The sequence below is a fragment of the Chelonoidis abingdonii genome, chromosome 1 (genome assembly GCF_003597395.2).
Source record: "Chelonoidis abingdonii isolate Lonesome George chromosome 1, CheloAbing_2.0, whole genome shotgun sequence".
Classification (NCBI taxonomy): domain Eukaryota; kingdom Metazoa; phylum Chordata; order Testudines; family Testudinidae; genus Chelonoidis; species Chelonoidis abingdonii.
Genome location: NC_133769.1, coordinates 139,871,271 through 139,893,881, shown reverse-complemented (window position 1 = coordinate 139,893,881; position 22,611 = coordinate 139,871,271). Strand labels below are relative to the sequence as shown.

Sequence of the window (22,611 nt, the reverse complement as noted above, 5' to 3'; positions counted from 1 at the left end):
CTGGCTGGCTATCCAGAAGCCTTCCGTGCTGTGTTCCCTAAGCCAGCTGCCTCTGCACAGCTGGACAGTCCTCAGGCAGGGCAGGAAGCACAGCTCTAAGCTGTGCTTCTGACATGCTCTTGCCTCTCCCTCAAAAGAGCCCAGCTCTGACCAGTGGCGCACCCAGGAGTTGGCCCTTGCCTGTGGAGCCTGGCTGCCATGAAATGATCCACGAGGTGCTCCCTGCATTATTCATCTCCCTTGGGCACCTGTGTCTCAGCAGCTTGGTCATACCCCGCTTATTGCTGGGCACCTGTCATTGCAGCTGGGTCATACTCCCTGCATACAGAGCAGAACCTCTTGCTCCCCTAAGTTGCCCTGCCCCACCCCCGTGGCTGCTGGGTTTGTGGTTCCACTGCCTGAGCTCTGAGCTTGGCCACACAAGGCTGGTGCCCAGCCCAGGCCTTAGGGGTGGGCAGCTGCTGTTGGCAGGGCAGACTCAGTCCCGCCAACTCCAGAAACTGACAGCGTGAGAATGGAGCGACTGCTAGGGTTACCACAATTCAAGTTCCCAAATAGAGACCACTGCCGTGGAGATGGGGAACTGGAGGGAAGGTACAGTGGGGTGGGGAGACTAGAAGGGGTACCTTCTGTGGGGGGTACCCACTGGAGATGGGGGGCAGTGTCGTTCCTTGTCACAGTGGATGGGTGGCTGGCACAGGCTCGGGTCACAGTGCCAGCCATAGATCAGCACCTCCCTGTGGCCTTCTCCCCATCCCCACAGCTGGCACAGGCACTATTTCAGATTGGGGCAGGGACAACTTTAACTGTGATTCCAAGGACTACTAAGCACCTGAAAACTCTAAGGTTTTTTGCAGATAATAACTTAGAAATTAGCTGACAGGAGCACTGTGTCTAATTCCTATATAAAGAAACAAAAATATATATAAACTCCAATTAAAGCCATATTTTAAATTTATATGTAAATTTAGAACAATCAGGAGATATTATAGCAGAATATTCCCAATCCCAAATGGCTATGTACTGCCATTAAATCATTAAGATCCTCTTTCAGCTCAGTTGGTGGTGGTGAGGAGCCTATATTTTGGGAATAGGAGGAGTCCATTTCAATCCCCATGGCCAGGATAAATATGAGGTCCTCAGGCCATGAGCAGGGTGTGACCTATATGAGGAGAAGGTGCTGCAGTCACTTGGGAACCTGTTGCTCTTGGTGGAGAATTCTGGATTTGGGAATGACTGGTCCCATGATTCCATCTCAGAAAAGCCTGAGCAAAGATGGTGGAAGGTACAGGGTGGAAGCACTTGGAGATTTCTTACGCTGATGTCAGATATAAGATCTGAACAGCTGGTTCTGAGGCAAGCTTTGTCTATTTAGGCAAGTGTGTAATGAACAGGCTGGTGTGTATGTGCACCATGTAACTCTTGTGGTTCCCCTGGCTGTCATGGGCCCCACACTGCTAACAGATACTCCTCATTAGCTCAGGCATCAGGGCCCTGTGCAACAGGGGTTCTGCCCCAGCCGGAGCTGCGAAGCTCTCTAAGGTTATTGTGTGAAGCACAGTGGCACCTGGCGGTTCCAACCGGCTGTGGAACTGTCACAACAGAGCTGTACCTTCCTGAATTACCCCTTCACCTGCCCATTGAGCTGTTCAATGCAGTGAAAAGGTTGTTACAGAAGAGGGTCAAATAAAAGCTGGCCACTGTAATTTGAAATCCATATGTGAGTGACAGGGGACATCATTGCAGTTATGAAAATTTTTTGTCTCCAGGTGCCTCAGCTGGAATTCCAGCCTGGGATTCCCCAGTTCTATGGAGCTGAGTGCACATGAGTGCCAGGGGACACTTGCCTCCAAGGGGGGCTCTAGCTGGCCTTTCCTCCTTGCCACGCCATGCAGTTGTGTCAGGGTCAAAGGTTTGTCAGCAGCTGAAGAACAGAGGTCAGTCCTATGTGCAGCAAAGACCCCAGGATGGCACTGACCCTATGAGTGGCCTGAGCAGTGCCCTGTGGGTGTATGTCAGTGCGATGTTCAGCCAGGCCTCCCAAGGGCCACGGCTGTGCAACTCAGCTTGCTAGCTCGTCAACAGAGAAACCCTGGCCAAGGATGAGTCTGTTTAAAGTCCAAGCACTCTCTAGTGCAGGGGTCTCAAACTCAAATGACCACGAGGGCAACATGAGGACTAGTACATTGGCCCAAGGGCCGCATTACTGACAACTCCCCACACTGCCCTCAGCCCCGCCCCAACTCCACCCCTTCCATGAGGCCCTGCCCCTGCCCCGCCTCTTCCTACTCCTTCCCTGCCCCCATTCCAACCCCTTCCCCGAAACGGGGAACCACGGCCAATGGGAGCTGCTGGGGGCGGGGCCTGAAGCAACATCAATACACACCCCTGCGCCTCTCCTCCTGCAGGTTCCGTCCCCTTCCCGGAGCGATGCAGGGGCAGGGAAGGCAGGCAAGCAGGGATCCTGCCCTGCCCCCAGGCATCGGGCTGAAGCTGCTCTAGGTAAATGCTGGGGAAGGGTGGGGGGGGGGCGCGAGGAGCTCACAGGCTGCAGAAAATAACCTCGTGGGCCGCATGGTGATTAGCAACTTTAATGAGAGCATTAACTCCAGATGCCCTCTCTCCCCCAGCCCCCAGGCTGGCGATACTGCTCTGCTAGGGCTCAGCTCTGCACATAGGTTAGGGAGCAGGAGCAGAGTCAGTAGCGCATGGCCAGACAATGGGTCTGGGGAAGGCAACAGCTCCATCCTGAGCTAATTGCCCACATAGTTCCCTATGGCACAGATCCGTACAGCACCTAGCACAGTTTATGCATGCTCCATCATACGGCCCCATTTGTGTACTCCTTATCCTCTTAGTGCCTATGTTGATGATCGTGTATCCCCTCTCCCCAACCTTGCACTGTCCTCTTGCACCCCCTTCTCCCTTTACCCTGTACTCTTCACCTGCATGCCCTTCTCCCTTCACCCCTACACTCCCCTCCTGTGCCCCCTTCTGCCCTAACCCCTGCACTCCTTCATGGCCCTAGCCCTCTGCACCCCCACTCCATGCAGCTCCCTCCAGGTTCTTAGTGCAGCTAGTCTATCTCCAGTGGCTGGATGGAACCAGCCATGCAGCCTATCCTCCTTCTGCCCTTCCTACCAGCTGGCACTCAGATCCCTGCCCACCTGCTGCTGCAATCCTAGTGCCAGGGAAAGCCTTCTCTAGCTGGGGTCGCTGGACCTATGATCCTGTGGGGTGGGAGGACACTGAGCACCCTGGGCTCCAGCTTACTCTGCTGGGCCCAATCCTATGGGGTGGGAGGGCACTGATGCTGCTGGGCCCAATGCTGTGCTGCCCACTTTTGTGCCACCCTGTTCTGCGCCCTGAGTGGCTGCCCCTTTCACGCCACCCTAGTTACAGCCTTGACTGAGGCCAAGAACTTCACAACAGTGAAACTGAGATTGGACATTTATATGGATATCAAGAATACCCAGAGTTATATTTAATGACAAGAAAAATTGGGAAGGGATATTCATCCTTGTATTTCAGGGCTTAAGCCAGTCCCTAACTAATAGAGAAAAGGATGACACTCATGTGGGGTAGATTTCCCCACATCTGCCTACTGCAGGGTTTGTAAGCATTCATCTAAAACATCTGCTACTGGCTATGGTCAGAGACAGGAAACCAATGGGTAATGTATGTTGGATTGCTGTGCCTACACAGAACTGCATCAATGTCAAGGGGACTCTGCTTGCAGCAACAACCCACCCATGTGCTACCCAGAGGAGGATTGGAACCTAATGGTGTAAAACCTTTTGTGTTCTACAAACTTTTGCCATAGATGGAAACATTTTGCTTTATCTGAATATGCACAAATCTTTTGATACTGACTAAGGCAGAGTCAATCAGAGTTCATTGTAAATTTTTGTCCCAGAAGTCAAAGGGTGTTCTGTGGTCTCTGAGCAGTTGACCTTTGCCCATGAAATCAGACGAATCACCCATGCCACTTAAGGTCAACTTCCCAACAGAAGAATTTGTATTTCGCAGGGCTGTTACTGCAGTTTCAAATAGCAAAATGAAATAAATAATTTTTAAAGATAAAATTTCACATAGAAACACAATCTCTGGCTAAACAGGGAGTCACAGGAGGAAGTTGAGAGAGGGTGGGTGTTTCTATTTTGTTTTTGCCTTTAGCAAAAATTCCAAAGTAAATTCATTATTGTTGGTAAGGCCTCTTGAGATCTTCTGATGAAAGAGATTATATAAGTGCAAAGAATTAGATTGTTATAATTATAATTTGGCTGGCCTGGGGCCTAAATTCACAGTACAGGCCTAATGAAGTTTAGCACTTTAGTCTGCTGACTATTTTAAATCAAATCTTTTCATAATTAATAAAGGACAAAACTTTTTTTTTTTTTAAAGGGGTCAGGATCAGCAGGAAAAGAATGAATCCCACACATCACCCTCCTCCCCCCGCACGCAGGAAGAACCACAATTTTCAAGGAACTACAGTTAAATTCATGGGTGGTGGTGTAGGAGCATGAATAGCAGAGCTTCTACCCAGGCCCGCTGACGGGGTGGGGCATAAGGGGCAATTGCCCAGGGGCCCAGACAGTTTAAAAGGGCCCAGGGGTCCCTGGCTACTGCCAGTGCAGCAGAGATAAGACAGGCTGCATGCCTGTCCTCATTCCATGCCACTCCTGGAAGCAGCTGGGACCGCCCTACATCCCAGGGAGGGCAGAGGGCTTCAAGCACTGACTCTGCAGTTCCCATTGACCGGGAACTACAGCCAATGGGAGCTGCGGGGGCGGTGTCTGTGGGCAGCAGTGCACAGAGACCCCCTTGCCCTCCCCGCCAAGGAGCTGCTGCCAGAAGGCTGTGCCAGTTGCTTTCAGGAGCCGCCTGAGGTAAGTGCAACCCCCTGACCCCATCCTTCACCCCAACACCATGTCCCAGCCTAGATCCCACACCCAAACTCCCTCCCAGAGCCTGCACCCCGCATCCTCTGCCAGAGTCTGACTTCTCACCCCCTCCCACACCCTAACTCCCTCCCAGAGCTCACACCCCTCAGCTCCCTATACCCAAACTCGCTCCCAGAGCCAGACCCCTCAGCCCCATGCACCCAAACTGCCTCCCAGACCCTGCACCATGCACCCCCTCCCTCACCAAAACTCCCTCCCAGAGCCTGTACCCCACACCCACTGCTGAAAGTGAGTGAGGATGGGGGAGAGTGAGAAACAGAGGGAGGGGGGATGGAATGAGCAGGGGGCAGGGCCTTGGAGAAGGGGCAGAATAGGGATATGGCCTCAGGGAAGGGGCAGAGCGGGGCAAGGGTCTTTGGATTTGTGTAATTAGACAGTTGGCAACCCTACCGGGGGGGCATGTGAAAGCCCTGGCTGTGCTGGAAAAGCATGCCCAGCAGTGCAGCCAGCAGCTCGCTGGGCACCAGCCACGTCCACGCGGCCATGGGTTGTGCATGCGTGGAGACCCATTGACTGTTCTACCCTGGGGTCCAGAATTGCTATGGGTGGACCTGCTTCTACCTAACCTGTCCATGTAGGTGCCCATTGTGATACCAATCACCACAAATATGTGAGCATCTCCCATGTAATAAGAGCCAAAAATCATAATCACAGTTGGTCAGTGGTCTAATTTTTCCATTTACTTTCTCCAGAGGCAGTAGGGGATTTTTTTTTTGTTACCTATAGTAAATTATTTCCTTCTTCACTCTCTCTTCTCCTACTACTCCTTTACTCTCTCATTTTTCTCTCTATTTTCTCCTTCTCTCTTTTTCCTCAATATTTTAGTGTACTGAATGGAACACTAAGCCAATGAGTTTCCAGTTGCTGAGACATCCCTGTCTCCTGCTGTCTCAAGCTTCACCCCTAAGGATGACATAGCTTCATAGCACCCGCGGGACACAGTTGACAGAGAAGGTCTTATAGTGAAGAGAGAAGAGCTCTCTGAAGTAGCTACAGCCATTTCCATAGAATGCCTTTAAGATTAATCCAGACACCTTAAATCTGATCTAGTGCTTTCTAGGGACCCTGTGTAGAGTACAGTGGGTGCTGAAGGTGGGGTACTCTAGTGATTTTGGTATGATTTTATACCTTTCACATGGAAACATGAGAGGTGCCAGCTCATGAATTTTCTCTTGTTTAAAATGGCTACCATCTCCTATTACTGTCAATGGGGCTGAAACCAGCAAGATGGCTGCTCTTTCTCTATCTTCACGTGGAAATGAGGCTGCCCTGAAAAAAGTGGACTTCCACTTCTTTCTGTGACACTGAAGCCCTTTGCACTGGCAAGATGTCTGCCATTCTATGGTTCAAGGGGCTGGATAGGGTACAGGGACTGTGGGGAGTAGCAGAGACACTGAAAGGAGGATGGGGACGATGAGGAGACAGGAGGCAGATTTAGGGGGTGCAGGGAGATGTGGGGGGCATGAGAGACTGAGGGGGGAGAAGAATGTGTGGGGAAGACAAGAGGGTGGCTGAAGGAGACATAGGACACTGATGGGATAGGAGATGGAGGGGTTTGAGTGGCAGTTATGGGCCAGATTCTGATACCTTTACTCAAGTTGATTAGCACTTTACTCCACAAATAGCTTCCCAGACTTTAATGGGACAATTCCCAGAGTAAGGGACTATTCAGTATGAGTAAATGTATGAGGATCTGGCCTTAAAGGAAGAACAGGCTGAACCCCTGTGCTGTGACACTAGTTGATTTTCTTCTCCTGTATGTGCCAAATCTACTGTAGGAAAGCGGAGAGGGTTGCTGATGGTGAAAACAGCAGCAGAAATGAATCAGGGACTATAAAGAGGGTCATGGTGATGCTGATGTCCAGCCCCATCCTGCTCCCTTGAGGCAACTGCAAAGATTTTCATGGTTAATCCAGAAATCTTTGCTATGATGTATACTCTGTAGAACACCACTTCAGAAGGAAATTTTCAGTAGCTTAAATCTGGGTCATATCCTGTTCCCAGTAAGCATACAAACTGCCCTTTGACTGCAAAGCAAGAGGTCTTCATACAGAACCACTGTTCTGTATACAGACTTTAAAGCACTTAGAAATGTATCTCATAATGATTATAATTATTACTGATGTAAAATAAGACTCGTGCAGAGTCTAATTGGGCATGAAAGTAAAAACTGATTTTGTAAAACCTACATTTAAAAAAGCCCCCAAATAATATACCTGGATAAGTAAAGGAAGAGAGAGCAGGAGCTCAATAGAGAAAAAAGTGGTACAACGCTTCTGCTTTAAAGGGCTTCATATTTAAGAAGCACACAGCACAGAAAATAAAGAGCAAGGTTCTACCAAGAGGAAATTGTCAGCAGCCTTAAGAAATAATCAGGGAAATATGAAATATGCAGTGTGAGGGTAAGTGGGGGGAGGTCAGGGAAAGCATGTGACATCATCATTTTACAACAATGTAGACATTTTTAGGAAAAATTCCTATGGGTGTGTGCCTGCCAGATAGTGTAGGCCTGGAAAAGGTGGTGGCAGAAATTCCACAATCACTTCTGCAGTACTGGAAAATGCGGCTTATGTGTATGTATGTTGCACTTGCACGCCTCAGACTCTAGCCCACTGTATCTAAATAGTTCTTAAAAAAAAAAAAAAAATAAAAAAAAAAAAAGAAAACCTGTTTAGTTTTTGTGTGGGCAGTGATAAAGGAGGTAGACCAGCCAAAATTAGTTACATGAGTGCAATTTCATATGCACCAGAACAACTGCAGAAACTGACTGCAGAATTCACCCGTGTCTCCAATCGCTGTTTAACTAATCTAGTAGTAAAAGGACCGCATTCAGTAAAGCCCAGATTGTAATCTGCACATGGCAGATGGGATCTGGCTCTCATACAGGAGAATTCTTCTTTCAACTAGCTTCCCTGTATATATTCATTGCCTAATGATAGTCACAATATTCTAGAAAAACTCTCTGGACCAGCTTCACTGAAATCAGTGAAGCTTTGCTGGTTTGCAACAGCTTAGGATCTGGTGCTTTACATTTTACATTTATAAATCTGTCTAGGATATTAAACGAAGTGTGGGAGACAACATTTAGGCCCCGATTAAAGAAAACAATCACAATCTTAACTTTAAGAACATGCTTAAATGGGATTGTAACACAGGGTTAAAATTAAATGCATGTTTAAGCACCCGCCCTAAAGAGGATGCTCTGCTAAACCAGAGCCTTTTTCTGTAGCCACACTCAGAAATATTACAGCATTGCTAGTAGTAATGTTGTAGTTACATTTGAGAAGATCAGACAGTTTTTTGTTTTTTTTTAAATATTCTCTCCATTTTTCTTCTCTTTGAGCTGAAATTTCTTTAGTTGGGTTGGTTAATTCCTGAATTAAAAACAGCATATGTTGACAATTACAATTACTCCCCACTTAACGTCCTCTCGCTTAATGTTGTTTCAATCTTACATCCCTGCTCAATTACAGAACATGCTCCATTTAAAGTTATGCAATGCTTTGCTATAACCTCGTTTGGCTGCCTGCTTTGTCCACAGCTGGCAGCCCCCATATCAGCTCCCTCAGTGCCTCCCACCCTCCGGCAGACCCCATGGATCAGCGCCTTCCCCCTGGTCCCTCCACCTCCTACCCACAGCAAATCAGCTACGGCGTTCAAGAGGAAGGGGGGAGAAGTAAGGACTAGGCACGCAAGTTCCCCCTCCCTCCTGAACGCAGCAAACCAGCTGATTGCTGCGGGCAGGAGGCAGGGGAGGGAAGGGGGAGCTTGTGCTCCAAGTCCTCGCTCCTCTCCCCTCCCTCCTGAACGCTGCAAGCCAGCTGATTGCCTTGGGCAGGAGGCAGGGGAGGGAGAGGGGAGAAGAGGCAGATTAAGGGCGGGGACTTAGGGGAAGGGATGGTATGGGTGGGCTGAGGATTGAGCCCCCTGCCCCCGGTGCTTGAAGAGTAGGGTAAAGCTGCTGCTGCACAACATGCTTCTCCTAGCCCACAGCACCTTCAATCTCCTTGCCTGCCTCATTGTCTCCACTGCCAGTGGCTGTGCCTGTGTGGGGTAAGGCAGGGGCACCTCCCAGTTATAGTACTGTACTGTATGGCAAAAAAAAATAATCCCTGGAACCTAACCCCACCCATTTACATTCATTCTTATGGGGAAATTAGATTTGCTTATCATCATTTCACTTAAAGTCTCATTTTTCAGGAACGTAACTACATCGTCAAGTGAGGAGTTACTGTACATGATCCCACCTTGAATATAAAGTCAAGAGTTTGACATGTTAAAACACAGATACTTTTTAGTTATTTGTGCAGAATGGAACATATTGTGTCAATTTTTAAGCAGAAGTCCCCACTGACATCAGTCAGTTCTGTCTAAAAATGATGGCATGCTGTAGCCTAGGAAGCTCTTAGCCATTTAAAATATATGATATACATATACCCACAATGTGAAAGTGAACATAAAATTGTTGTGAATGTGGCAGAAGCATACCCAATTAAAATTCTGAATGAATAATTCTGGGGGAGTTTCTGTAATATTTGCACCATTCAAGTCAATTAAAATGTTTTACCCGTATTAGTATTTAAAATTAATTTCCTTGAGTAAATTCTGTTGTCAGATGCACAGCTGGTGTAAACTGACATATTTCCATTGCTGATTTACACTAGTTGAGGAACAGGCTATGTGTTTTCATTGTTTATATGTAGTTAGAGAGACCATGCATGATTTTCAACCTACGGTGTCATTGACTAAGTATTGGCAGGTCTATTGGCTACACTTTCCTAATTCTATTTTATCAAGCCTCACAGATCAGCACTAATGTATTTTGTTGTCTGTAGGAATGTTCCTAAGGTATAAAACGGGAAAGGTTATTTCCATTTTTGAGAGCATTAATTCAGCTTTAAGGAGGATGTTGTTCATAGATCTTTATAGCCCAGAGGAATGTGAAAGAAAATACAAATAAAATTACCATAAATAAAATGGATGCAACGTTCACTAGATAGCCAGGCATACGGTCTCTCCAGGTTAACTTCTCCTTTTCATCCTGTTGCAAAACACAAAAGTCAAGACAAGCATTAGAGAACTGATGTATTTTAGAACTGGGAAAAAAGAAAAAGAAACAGCTCAATTAAAAATATTGATTTTCCCTTCTCCCCATTTTTATTTTTGAGTTTGAAAATTTCAATATAATTTTGAAATTCAAAAATTTTCAACCATCTCTAAAATTGGTAGAAAAATGGGAGGAGGGGAAGGGAGGATTTCTCTAAAATTTTGTTGCATATCCCACTTGAATTTCAAAATCTGATATGTGAAAAATTTCAACAAGCTTCTACTGAATTTCAAAGTCTTAACAGAAGCTTTAAAGTTAACCCTAAAGAATGTTAGAAATAAGTACTTTCAATAAAAAAACAAAAACAAACCCCACAACCTTGTTTCTTGTAAGGGTGCAGAAGAGTGATGTTTTAGGTGAGAAACCATAATAAGAAAGAGTGTTTATCACCAGTTACTTCAGATGTCTCCTGTAAGGTTTCCTTCAGCCAACGTGGCTGTTATACAACTGAACCTTCTCCGTGTTAAAATAACCATCTGACTATTCACAATCACACTGTAAAGTATTCAGAAGCATCTTCTACTTTCTATTTCTGACACATTTGTTTACATCCTGTGTTGCTAGATGCTCTTCATATTGTTCCAGAACCTCAGCTGAGGTAAATCTCTTTGCTCCATTGACTTCAACTGAGCTTTGCTGATTTATATCAGCTGGGGATTTGGCCCATTATTCCCAGTTGGAAGATTAAACATTTTTAGGTGAAATTCTGGCTCCATTGAAGTCAATGTGAATTCTGCCATGGACTTCATTGGGGTCAGAATTTCACCCCTTGCAGTATTCCAGACATCTCAGACTGTTTCATGACATCTGGTTCAAAGATCAGAGAAATAATGAAGGCAAGCCCTATTTATAGTGGGCTCAGATGACTTTTTGACTGGGTGCAAAAGGTAGCTCCCTCCACCTGATACCTATCAGTGAAAAATAATGGTGCATTATTGCCCTCAAATAAACCCAATTCCCTGCTCTTAAAATGGAAAATAAAATGTTTTCATATGAAAAGAATTTTTAAAATTGATTTACATGAAACATGTAATTTCCACCCCTCAAAAAATGGTTATTAAAAATATAAGGTCACAATGGTTAAGCTAAAGCAAAAATACGCAATTGAATTAACTGTGAATTCAAAATCAGCTGCTGTTCTCATTAGTCTTAACATCTGTGCAACATAATAGGGCCAGATTCAGTCCTTTTTTTATGCTGGTATAAATCAAGCGTAACTCCAGCAAAGTCAAGAGCTTATGTGGAGATTTATATGAAGGTAAATGAGATCAGAATCTGATTCAAAGGACTCAAATAAGCCCTTCTTTTTTTTTTTTTTTTTTTTTTTTTAAGGCTCTACGATCCTGAGAAGAATACTGTCCTGACAAGAAATTACTTGGAGGTATTATGCCCTTCAAAAGCAAAAGTGCTTCCTCAGATGGTAAGGAAAGCATGGAATTTGCTGTATTTCTACAACAGGTGTAAGCATCACCTTTCTGGTGGTGCCTGCTCGGGTGCAGGAATTGGAAGAGGCATCATCCTGTGCCCACTCTGCTTAGAAATGTCCCACTAGTGTTTTGTGTACACACACACACACACATACACACACACACACACCCCTTCACTTCTCAAGGGGTCAAATTAAGGGTGTCTCCTGCAAGAGTGTGTGAGAGAGCAGGACCATAGTAAACCCAAGGAGAAGCAGGCCAAAGTAGAGAGAACATAAATATCCGAGTCCACCTTTTAGCCAGAAGGCAACTTTAAAAAGTGTTTCTGGGAAAGCACAGATGCATTTCATTTTGTTTTGGCATTTACCCCTCAGCAGTTATACATGATATAAAAAGTTCTTCGCTACTACACTTTGAAAAGGCATGAAGGACACCACATCAAACTACTTCACTAGGGGAAAAATACTACGGAAGCAAAACGGTAGAATGAGTTAATACTAGCCAAAACAGTTAAGGGAAATAAGGAAAGCTTTTACAACAATATCAAGAAAAAGAGAGAAAACTAACTCATATAGGAGGCAGTGAATGAACATTCAAAAATGGCTGAGACAACTTCTTTTTTAAATCTGTCAAACAAAAAGACTTTTGGACAATTAGAATGCAGTATGACCCAGCCCAAACATTAATAAATTGGGAGTGGTATTCCCCAACCCCCAAATCATAAGATTGGCTTAAAAATCATGAGATTTCAAAAATATAATAAAGTTGGGATTCTTTTTATTTGCTGTTTAGTTCACATTTTCAAGCTTTTTTGGCACAACTATGAGGTCAAGAGATTTTATTTTATTTTACAATGATGAGAGATGAGATTCTCACATAAATCACTTGAGTTCAGGAGTCACGAAAAACAAGACAATAAAATCTCAAGAGATGGTGACACTGAGAAACTGAGGAAGCCCTTTAAAAATAGCTATTGATAAAGAGCAAGTAAGGGAATATATAGGAAAATTGAATATATCTAAAGCATCTGTTTTTCAAAAATGGTTAGTGATTTTGGGTGACTCAATTTTTGGGTTTCTAACCTGACACCTTTTTAAGGGTCCCAATTATCAAAACATGCTGAGCACCATTAAAAATCAAGTGTCTCTCAAGGTGAGTATCCAAAAAGTGGAAGCACCCAAAGTCAACAGACATTTTGACATTTATTTAAATGACCTCTTCACTAGTGCAATACATCCCAGCAGCTCACAGTGACTTCAATGAGCTGTGTGCTCAGTACTTTTCAAAATCCAGGCCACTTATTTAAGTGTTGAAATATGGATTTAGAAGTATAACCAATTCTAAAAACCTTGGCCAATTCTACAAATCTCAGCTGCACCCCAGAGATATCACCTTACTGAACAGGGAGAAAATAGTCCCTCTCTACATATCCCTCATCTGACTACACCTGGAACACTGTGTTCAGTTCTGCGCACCATGCTAGCAATAAGATATTGCCAAACTGGAAGGAGTTCAGAGAAATGCAAGAAATATGATTAGGGAGCCAGAGGGACTGATTTATGAGGAAAGATTAAAATAGTCAGATATGGATGCCTTGTCTAAATGATGTCTAAGGGAGAAGGATATGATAAGCCCTATGAAATAAACACCAATAAAAGAGAATCTATTTAAGATAGTACAAGGGAATAGGATTAATGGGATAAAATTAGAAAAAGGAAAACTTAATCTGAAAAATCAAGAAAAATGTCTTGACTGTGAGATCTTTTAGGCTGCAAAACAGACTTTCAAGGGAAGTACATACAATCATAAGTTATTAGGGACCTCAGAAGATCATCTAGTCCAACCCCCTGCTCAAAGCAGGACCAATCCCCAAATGGCCCCCTGAAAGACTGAACTCACAACCCTGGGTTTAGCAGACCAATGCTCAAACCACTGAGCTATCCAAGTGGTGAAAGTTCCATTGCTTAAACCATTTAAAGATAATTTCAGCTGACACCAATCTTTCTCTAGATTCCAATATTCTAGGATTTCATCCCCTTCCTACACTAAAAAGCAATCAGTACTGTCTCTTACTCTTAAAATCCACTTCATGATCCTCTGTGTGAGTTGGGGCTCCTGGTTGCTGGACGGGTGGCTTGTAGAGTACAGAAAGGTCAAGAATCTGCAGGGTTAGCTAGTAATACCCAGAAATCTTGGCCATCTGATTAATGGTACAGAGTCTGTGCCTCTTTCAGCTCCCCAGCACCAACTCCATGACTTGCACAATTGCCATTATGCCACTGGATGCCTCTTCATGTGACCTCTAGCAATGGGGATCATTCAGCACCTGGGAAAGTTACTGCTTCTCTGGGCAGCAGCAGCTGATAAGCCTGTGGCCAGCATAACTGCCGTGGTCTATTCCCCAACACATCACACTCTTGTCTGCATTGCCCCAATTCCTAACATACAATACATTGTGGGGTCAGGATGCTATCTAGTCATCTTTCTCCTCTGTGTGCCTCCTCCCCTCTACTTTGCATGGATTTACCATGTTTTTGCTCCTCTCTTCAGCATGCAATGAAGGGGAGCTTTGGGCTAATGTTTGCACCTATGAAAAGCAAGAATGTGTTTTGTAAAGATACTACTGAATTATTAGACAAAGGAGTCAACTTAAATGGCACATTCCATTAAAGAAAATCGGTACCACAAATTTTGTCAATATATTGTGGTAGAATGTTAATACTTCTTACAGCACTTGCAAGTTATTATCTTCTTTGAGCAAAATGTGTGAGTTCAGTTGCTGTTTTATAATACACCTGGTTTTATTCTCTGGCAATAGTGCCATCTAGCCATTAAAAGACTGTACTGTAAAGTATCAGTGTGATAGACATGGCAATTTCCTCCAATATTTTTGAAATTTCTTACTTTATTAAGTGTATGTATCATTGTATTTAATTCCACGGAGGAGGGTGAACACAGCCCTTCAGAAACCAAGAAAGAGTGGTGGAGGAGGTGATTAGGCAAATTCACTCAGGTTTGAACCTGCAAAGGCTCACAAACACTGGTTTAAACTGGATTCTCCAGAGACCAACAGACTAAGAAAGGGCTTTTGGATAAATAGCCTAAGGTTAATGTGACTCAGGGCCTTCTTTCTAATATAGCAAATGGACGGAGCCTTCTGTCCAAGGGAGTGAGGCAATCCTTCCTGGGAAGGGTTGGAAGGACTGACACCGACCAGAACTCCAAAAGAGGAGTTGGGGTGACCTCTGGTAAGCTTATTATCATGAGGGTAGGTTCTTTTATTGTTTTGAATATGTTTTCTCTGTAATGCTTTCACCTTAAGAATAAGTGTGCTTGCTTATAAAGAGCTGTGTGGTATGTTATAATTCCTTTAAAGTGTAAGCAAAGCACAGACGCTGGCCTGGTTAGGCAGCTTGGCTTAAGGGGAATAACACAGTGTAGGCAGGGAACTGTGATGGTTAAGTGGGAGAAAGACTTGGGTCTCCACCCAAAAGAAGTGATGGCTGAGATGCTGGAAGACTAGAGTGGATGCCGTTGAGGGACAGAGGAGTAATACAGGTGAATTTGCCATGAAGCATGACAACCGTAAGTACCTTTTCTATGATCAAAATGATATAGTAGCCTTCGATAGAAGATAAATACATTTCACTCTAAAAGTATGGAATTTAGAGATTTCTAGCGTGTTATGGCATGTACTGTACAGATGCCTGTACCTTCCTGTGATGGGATGGACTAGGCCCAAAGGCTCCTTGCTGGAGACCTCAGGGTTCTTCCTTCCCATCACAGTAAAGGAGCAGTGGAGAGGACCTTCAAGCAGGATAGAGTGCCTGCAGTGGAAGCAGCGAATCAGGGCCCAGGAAGGCCATATAAAAGGAGCTGCAGACGAGGGTAGTAGTCAGTGGCTGCTTGAAGTAGGAGAAAAAAGGACTGCAGACCTGGCTGCCTGGAAGAGCAACAAGGCCATGGATAGCTTGCTAGCAGGGACTGGGGAAGCACCGAGGGAGCTCCTGGTGGATTACTAGGACTGAGTAGAGACTGACCCTGGGGAGGGCTGCAGGAAGATATAGTGTCTCCAGGGAGGAAGTCCTGGGGATACAGCCCCATACCAGGGCCAGACTACTTAAAGACCACAGCCCAGGGAGGGCTAGAAAGAGACACCACCAGTGGGGTACTGAGATAGACCCTGGTGGACTGTGTACCCTGGAAGGGTTCTGTGCTCAGGTAGACAGTGTGACTCGTCAGGAGTGCTATGTCACTGACAAACCCACCTGAGAACCCCCAAAGGGGTCACCAGAACTGAAGAACACAGACATGCCCAACTAGAAGGGGGCACTTGTGTGAGGTGGATGCCAACCTCATTACACCTCCATGACCAGTGATGCACTCTACGCTGCCTGTGTTTCCGATGTTGTTCAGCTCACAAATGTTTCATTATATTATTTCTATTTATCCACAAGAGAACATCTCTACAAAGCGCTAACTGCCAGCCATGCCAGTTCAGCTTGCATATAGAGTAAAATGATACACTTTCTCTCTTGTGCATCTGCACTTATCACAAAGAACCCATAGTTCAGATTCTTCAAGCAGATGCATTTATGGAATCCAATTGACTTCAGTGGACTTTCATACTTGACCAAAATGCTTCATAGGGAAGAACAGAGTCCAGCTCTCTCTTCCTTGGCTCCCCTAGCTCTCACCAACCTGACACAAGCAGAAAGCAACAAAATTGTACTTCTGTTGCCAAGTCAATGTTTTACTCTGAATGTATCCACGGGGCAGAGTTGTTGAGTATGAAAGTGGCATTTTTATATTACCACTTGCCAGAGTGGAAAGATAGCTTAAATTCTGCAGAAATTACGTTTGGTTTCAAAAGGAACATCTGAAAATAAGAGTTCTGCTACAAATTGTGTCCTCCTCCCGTGTCCGAAAGATACAAAGCATTATACTCCCTGTGTCCCCTGGGTGCCAGCCGATTGGAAAAAGGCATACCTCACTCCCCAGGAAATAGCTGGTGGTGGAGGTGGTATGCTAGGAAAGGGACACAGTGAGAGCAGTTTGGAGGCGGGAGGAGGCATGGCCAAGGCAGACCTACATTCCAGCAGTTCTGGAACCCTGCAGTGGTCATTGCAGCAGGAGCACAATTTAGGGCCCCCCTGAGGACTGCTCTAACCCTCACTCCCTGAATAAGGGAGACACAAGCTGCTGCCGCAGTGACCCTGTGCTTGTGCTTGTGCCGGTATGAATTTGGCCCTAGGAGTTCAAATTCTGTCCTCCAACAAAACATGAGTTAGCTTTTCCACTAAGGCCATTTCCAAGAAAAAGCCACACAACTGAGCAGATGTAACAGGGCTTTGAGGGCAAAAGTATTACTTCTAGGCTGAACAGTGCTCGGTTTCAGGTTACATACAGAAACTAAACCAGCAAATTTGGATGGGGGCTGTAGAATTGCAAACCTTCTTATTAAAGTTTTTGTTCTCTCTAAACAGGCCCAAATGTAACTGCAGGAAGCCCTCCTAAGGTGGTTTGCAATGGGTTACAAACTTTTCTGTCAAAACCATTTTACTTATGCTGAAATTTTGAAATGGTCTAAGTTGGAACTAACCCAATTCTCCCATACTCAAACTTCACTGTGAACCCATTGGTCACACTAGTTAACCTCTACATTGCCTATGGATAAGTCTCTCCAGTGCTCTCTGATCTGTTGCTCATAGCAGGGGTAAAGAAACTCTTGTTTTCAGAAACATCAGTTAAAAGCAGTTCTAAGGTGCTACTAGAATAGACACCTTACAAATTATATGCAATAGTCCTAAAACAATAAGCTATGAGAAGTGACTGTAGACATGGACCTCCTGTGATATAGCCCTCAGCACTAATATCACAGTAGATTTTTAAGGCCAGAAGGGAACATTGTGATCATTTATTCCAGGGGTCGGCAACCTTCAGCACGTGGCCCACCAGGGTAATCCGCTGGCAGGCTGCGAGATATTTTGTTTACGTTGACTGTCCACAGGCATAGCCGCCCCGCAGTTCCCAGTGGTCACAGTTCGCTGCTTCTGACCAATAGGAGCTGCAGGAAGTGGCGGCCAGCATGTCCCTGTGGCCCGCATCACATCCCACGGCTCCCATTGTCTGGAAATGGGAAACTGTGGTCATTGGGAGTGCAGGGTGCCATGCCTGCAGACGGTCAACATAAACAAGCTGTCTCGACGCCCACCAGCAGATTACCCTGATGGGTCGCGTGCTGAAGGTTGCCGAACCCTGTTCTAGTCTGATCTTCTGCATAATGCGTGCCACAGGACTTCCCTGAATTAATTCTTGCTTTAAGTCTAATACTTCTGGTTGCACTAGAGAATATCTTTTTGAAAAAACACCAAATCTTGATTTTAAAATCTCCAATAGTGGAGAATCCACCACAGCGCTTGGTAAGATGTTCCAGTGGTAAATTACCATACTGTTAAAATGTCACACCTTATTTCTAGATTGAATTTTTCTAGCTTCAACTTCCAGCCACTGGCTCGGTCTACTAGATCAGCAGTTCTAAAACTTAAGCAACCCAAGGACCCCCATTTTGATTTAAAATTTTTCACCAAAGCCAGCTTCTAATTTTCCCCAGGGGTGCTCAACCCCTACTCAGCCCCAGGCCCCATCCCCACTCCACCCCTTCTCCCAAGGTTTCACCCCACCTCTTCCTGACCCTGCTCCACCTCTGCCCCTCCTCTTCCCTGCCTCTTTCTCCCCCCTCCCTCGAGTGCACCCCATCCCTGCTCTATGCCACTGAACAGCTCTTCTATGGCATGCAGGAGGCACTGGGAGGGAGGAGGAGAAGTTCATCAGCGGGGATGGCCACCCCAGACATGACTTGTGGACCCCCTGGAGTCAGACATGACTCACAAACCCCCAGGGGTCCGTGGATCCCAGGTGGAGAACTGCTGTGCTAGACTGAAGAGCCCCCTTATCAAATTTCTGTTCCCCATGGAGGTACTTATAGATTAATCAAATCACCTCTTAACCTTCTCTTTGATAAGCAAAATAGATTGAGCTGCTTGAGTCTATCAGTATAAGACAGGGGTTCTCAAATTGGGAGTCAGGATCCCTCGGAGGGGGTCCATGAGATTATTACATGAGGGGAGGGTTCATGAGCTGTTAGCTTCCACCCCAAACCTCACTTTGCCTCCAGTATTTATAATAGTGTTAAATAAAAAAAATGTGTTTTTAATTTATAAGGGGTGGTTGCACTCAGAGGCTTGCTGTGTAAAAGGAGTCACCAGTACAAAAGTTTGAGCACCACTGCTCTAAGGCACGCTCTTCACTCTAACCATACTAGAGGCTGTTTGAATCCTCTCCTATTTTGTTAGGTGGAGGATGCCCACCACATGCATGCAGAGTAGTATACCTTGATGAATACCAGTGCTGCTTGCTAGTATTGCAGCAACAAAGGAAATGCATAGCACACCTATGTGGAGCAAGCCTAGGTATGTCTATACTGCAATAAAAAAAAACCCCGTGGCACAGAGTGTCAGCACCCAGGTTAATTGACTTGGCTCAAGATGCTCAGGCTATGGTGCTAAAAATTGCAGTGTAGACATTCAGGCTTGGGCCAGAGCCTGGGCTCTGAGACCCTGCCCTTTCATGGAGTTTCAGTTCCCAGGCTCCAGCCCAACCCTGAATGTCTAAACTGCAATTTTGAGCCCTGCAGCCCAAGTCTTATGAGTCCAAATCAGCTGAGCCAGGCCAGCCACAGTCATCCCATGCATCTTTTATTGCAGTGTAGACATACTCCCTGATATTCTATCCAGAGCACACTTCATGGGTTCCTCGCTAAGCAACATAGTCACATCCACCCCATTTAATAAGGTGTTGAGCATTGCTACTTTCCACAGGTGCTTGAAAATGGAGTAAGCTGCACCATGGAAAACTGGCTATTGTTGGTTTTGCCTGTACTCTAGGGGTTTTTACCAGAGCAGTTATATTGGTGGCTGGCTACCAATCATGAAAATTCCCAGGATGTACAAGGCCACAGAATCCCATTATTACGCTCCACAGTCATTCAATCGCTCTACATTGTCAGATACCCTTTGTTTTAAGAAGTTTTAGGCAAGTATTGCAAACAACTCTACTCTCAGTTTTAATATCAAAAGGTTTCACCACTCCTGTTTTTGTACTTCACCTTTTAAAAAGAGAGATAATTCAACTCAATTTAATTGTTCTGGAAATTACAAAGTTTCTTAATTCTGTCATATTTAACTCTTGCTTTAGCTTTGACTTATGTATGCACTTTTACCATCATGTGTGTGGGGCAATTAGCAAACATTATTGCATAAATAGCGTAAGAGTAAAGTGTCTGGTCTTCAAAAGACGACATAAAATCAGCTTATTGATATTTGCATGTGGATTGAGTGCAACCTTGCAGCTTTGTTTTTACTGTGACAATAGTTTAACGTATGGCTTGTATGCATTATTTATATAGACCAGAAGCAGTTCAGAACATTACCAGAAACCTACTATTTAAGGAAACAATAGGGTTACATCTGCAGTCATAAATATGCATTAGGTTTATCAATGTCCTTTGGAGGTGATTAATAAATCATGAAAAGCCTGATCCTGAGATGGGCTAAGGGCCAGGTCTGCAAAGGTATTTAGGCACCTAGTGGGATTTTCCAAGACATCTAAGCAGATAAGGGGCCTAACCCTCCTGGACATTGTGTTAAACCCATTAGACACCAATCTGCATCTTTAGGTTCCTGAATACCGCTGTCAATCTGGTGCTGAGAACCTCCCATTTAAGTTAATGTAAGTCAAGGTTGCTCAGCCTCTATTAACATCAGGCACTTTAAGACATAACTGAATATATATTAAAAGCTTTTATATATGTTTTGTAGACACTACAGTGATGATTCATGCTGAACATACAGCATAGCATAAAAACAATCCATTCATGAACAGAAGAACACCTAAAATGGACGTAATGATACTTACCTCCTTTGTAAAGTGCTTTGAGATGAAAAGCTCTGCATAAGAGCGACACATTGTTTTCACTACTATCTCAGTAGCATTCTAATATCTCAGAAAACTAGATGAAAATCCCACACACTAAACAATAAAGGAACTTTAAAGCTGTAAAAAGAGATAACCGTAAATCTATTCTCTTTGTGTATGGATGGCCCCTTTCTACTGCTCTGGAAGTGTGAAGATGATGCAAAGCATCAGTTACACTTACACTCACTTTACCAAAAGTTTGCACAGCCTGAATGATGTCAAAGATTGAGACTAGGCACTGCAACTAGGCACATCCCTTCATAGCCCTATAGGTACATTGCCCACTCAGGATCTTTCAGTCAATTACTCAGACCAGATTATTTCAGACAAATGCCCCTTCATGGAATCTAGTTTATTATATCTTTTACAGAGTGAAAACAACTCTTTTCATCTCCAATTTCATGCCCACTTTGGGTCTACATAGATGTCTTTTCTCCACATTCAGGAGGCCCTAGCTTTCCTCCTAGAATTGGGCTGTACTTCCTGGTGCAAGTGCAATTTGCTGGTGCAAGTGCTGGAGGAACCAACTAGGGGCAGAGCTCTTCTTAATCTGCTGCTCATAAACAGGGAAGAATTAGTAGGGGAAGCAAAGGTGGATGGAAACCTGGGAGGCAGTGACCATGAAATGGTCGAGTTCAGGATCCTGACACAAGAAAGAAAGGAGAGCAGCAGAATACGGACCCTGGACTTCAGAAAAGCAGACTTTGACTGCCTCAGGGAACTGATGGGCAGGATCCCCTGGGAGAAACAAATGAAGAGGGAAGAGTCAGGTAGAGCTGGCTCTATTAAAGTAATCTTTATTGAGTTTCAGGAGCAACCATCCAATGTGCAGAAAGAACAGTAAATATGGCAAGCGACCAAGCTTGGCTAAACAGTGAAGTCCTTGCTGATCTTAAACAAAAAAGAAGCTTACTAGAAGCGGAAGCTTGGACAAATGACCAGAGAGGATATAAAAAATTGCTCAAGCATGCAGGAGTGAAATCAGGAAGGCCAAATCACAATGGAGTTGAAACTAGCAGGGATGTTAAGAGTAACAAAAGGGATCTACAGGTATGTTAGCAAAAGAAAGGTGGTAGGGAAATATGTGGCCCTCTAACTGAATCGGGGAGGCAACCTAGGGCTGGTCTACATTACGGGTAAATCGATTTTAGATATGCAATTTCAGCTACGGAAGAACCGTAGCTGAAGTCGAAATCTAAAATCGATTTACCACGTCCTCACCACGCGGGACTGATGTCCCGGCTTGCCTATGTCGATTCCGGAACTCGTTGGGGTTGGTGGAGTTCGGAAATCGATATAAGCGCGCTCAGGGATCGAGTATAATCCCGTCTAGATTAGACGCGATATATACTCCCCAGCAATCGATAACGCGCGATACGGCGCGTAGTCTAGACGTCGCCCTAGGTGACAGAGGATGTGGAAAAAGCTAATGTACTATTGCTTTTTTTGCGACTGTCTTCACGAACAAGATCAGCTCCCAGACTACTGCAGTTGGCAGCACAGTATGGGGAAGAGGGTGACCAGCTCTGTGGAGAAAGAAGTGTTTAGGACGATTTAGAAAAGCTGCATAAGCACAAGTCCATGGGCCGGATGCATTGCATCTGAGAGTGCTAAAGGAATTGGCTGATGTGATTGCAGAGCCAATTGGACATTATCTTTAAAAACTCATGTGATCGGGGGAGGTCCCGGATGACTGGAAAAGGCTAATGTAGTGTCATATTGAAAAAGGAAAGGAGGAGGATCCGTGGAACTACAGGCCAGAGCATCACCTCAGTCCCTGGAAAAATCATGGGGCAGGTCCTAAAGGAATCAATTTGAAGCACTAGAGAAGAGGAAAGTGATCAGGAACAGTCAGCAAAGATCACCAAGGGCAAGTCAGTCTGACTAACCTAATTGCTTCTAGATGAGATAACTGCTCTGTAGATGAGGGAAAGCAATGACATGTTATTCTTTGACTTTAGCAAAGCTTTGATACAGTCACCCACAGTATTCTTGCTGGCAAGTTTAAAGAAGAATAGGTGGATGAATGGACTAAAGGTGATAGCAAGCTGGCTAGATCATCAGGCTAAATGGGTAG

At 44.9% G+C, this 22,611-nt stretch overlaps 1 protein-coding gene across 1 annotated transcript in view; it reads right to left on the bottom strand.

The window, feature by feature from the left end:
- ANO2 (anoctamin 2) overlaps window positions 1-22,611 on the bottom strand; it is a 337,309-nt gene that overhangs the window by 44,636 nt on the left and 270,062 nt on the right. Inside the window, 1 exon segment of the mRNA XM_075070724.1 lies at window positions 9,931-10,005. Within this exon segment, the coding sequence (XP_074926825.1) occupies window positions 9,931-10,005 (75 nt within the window).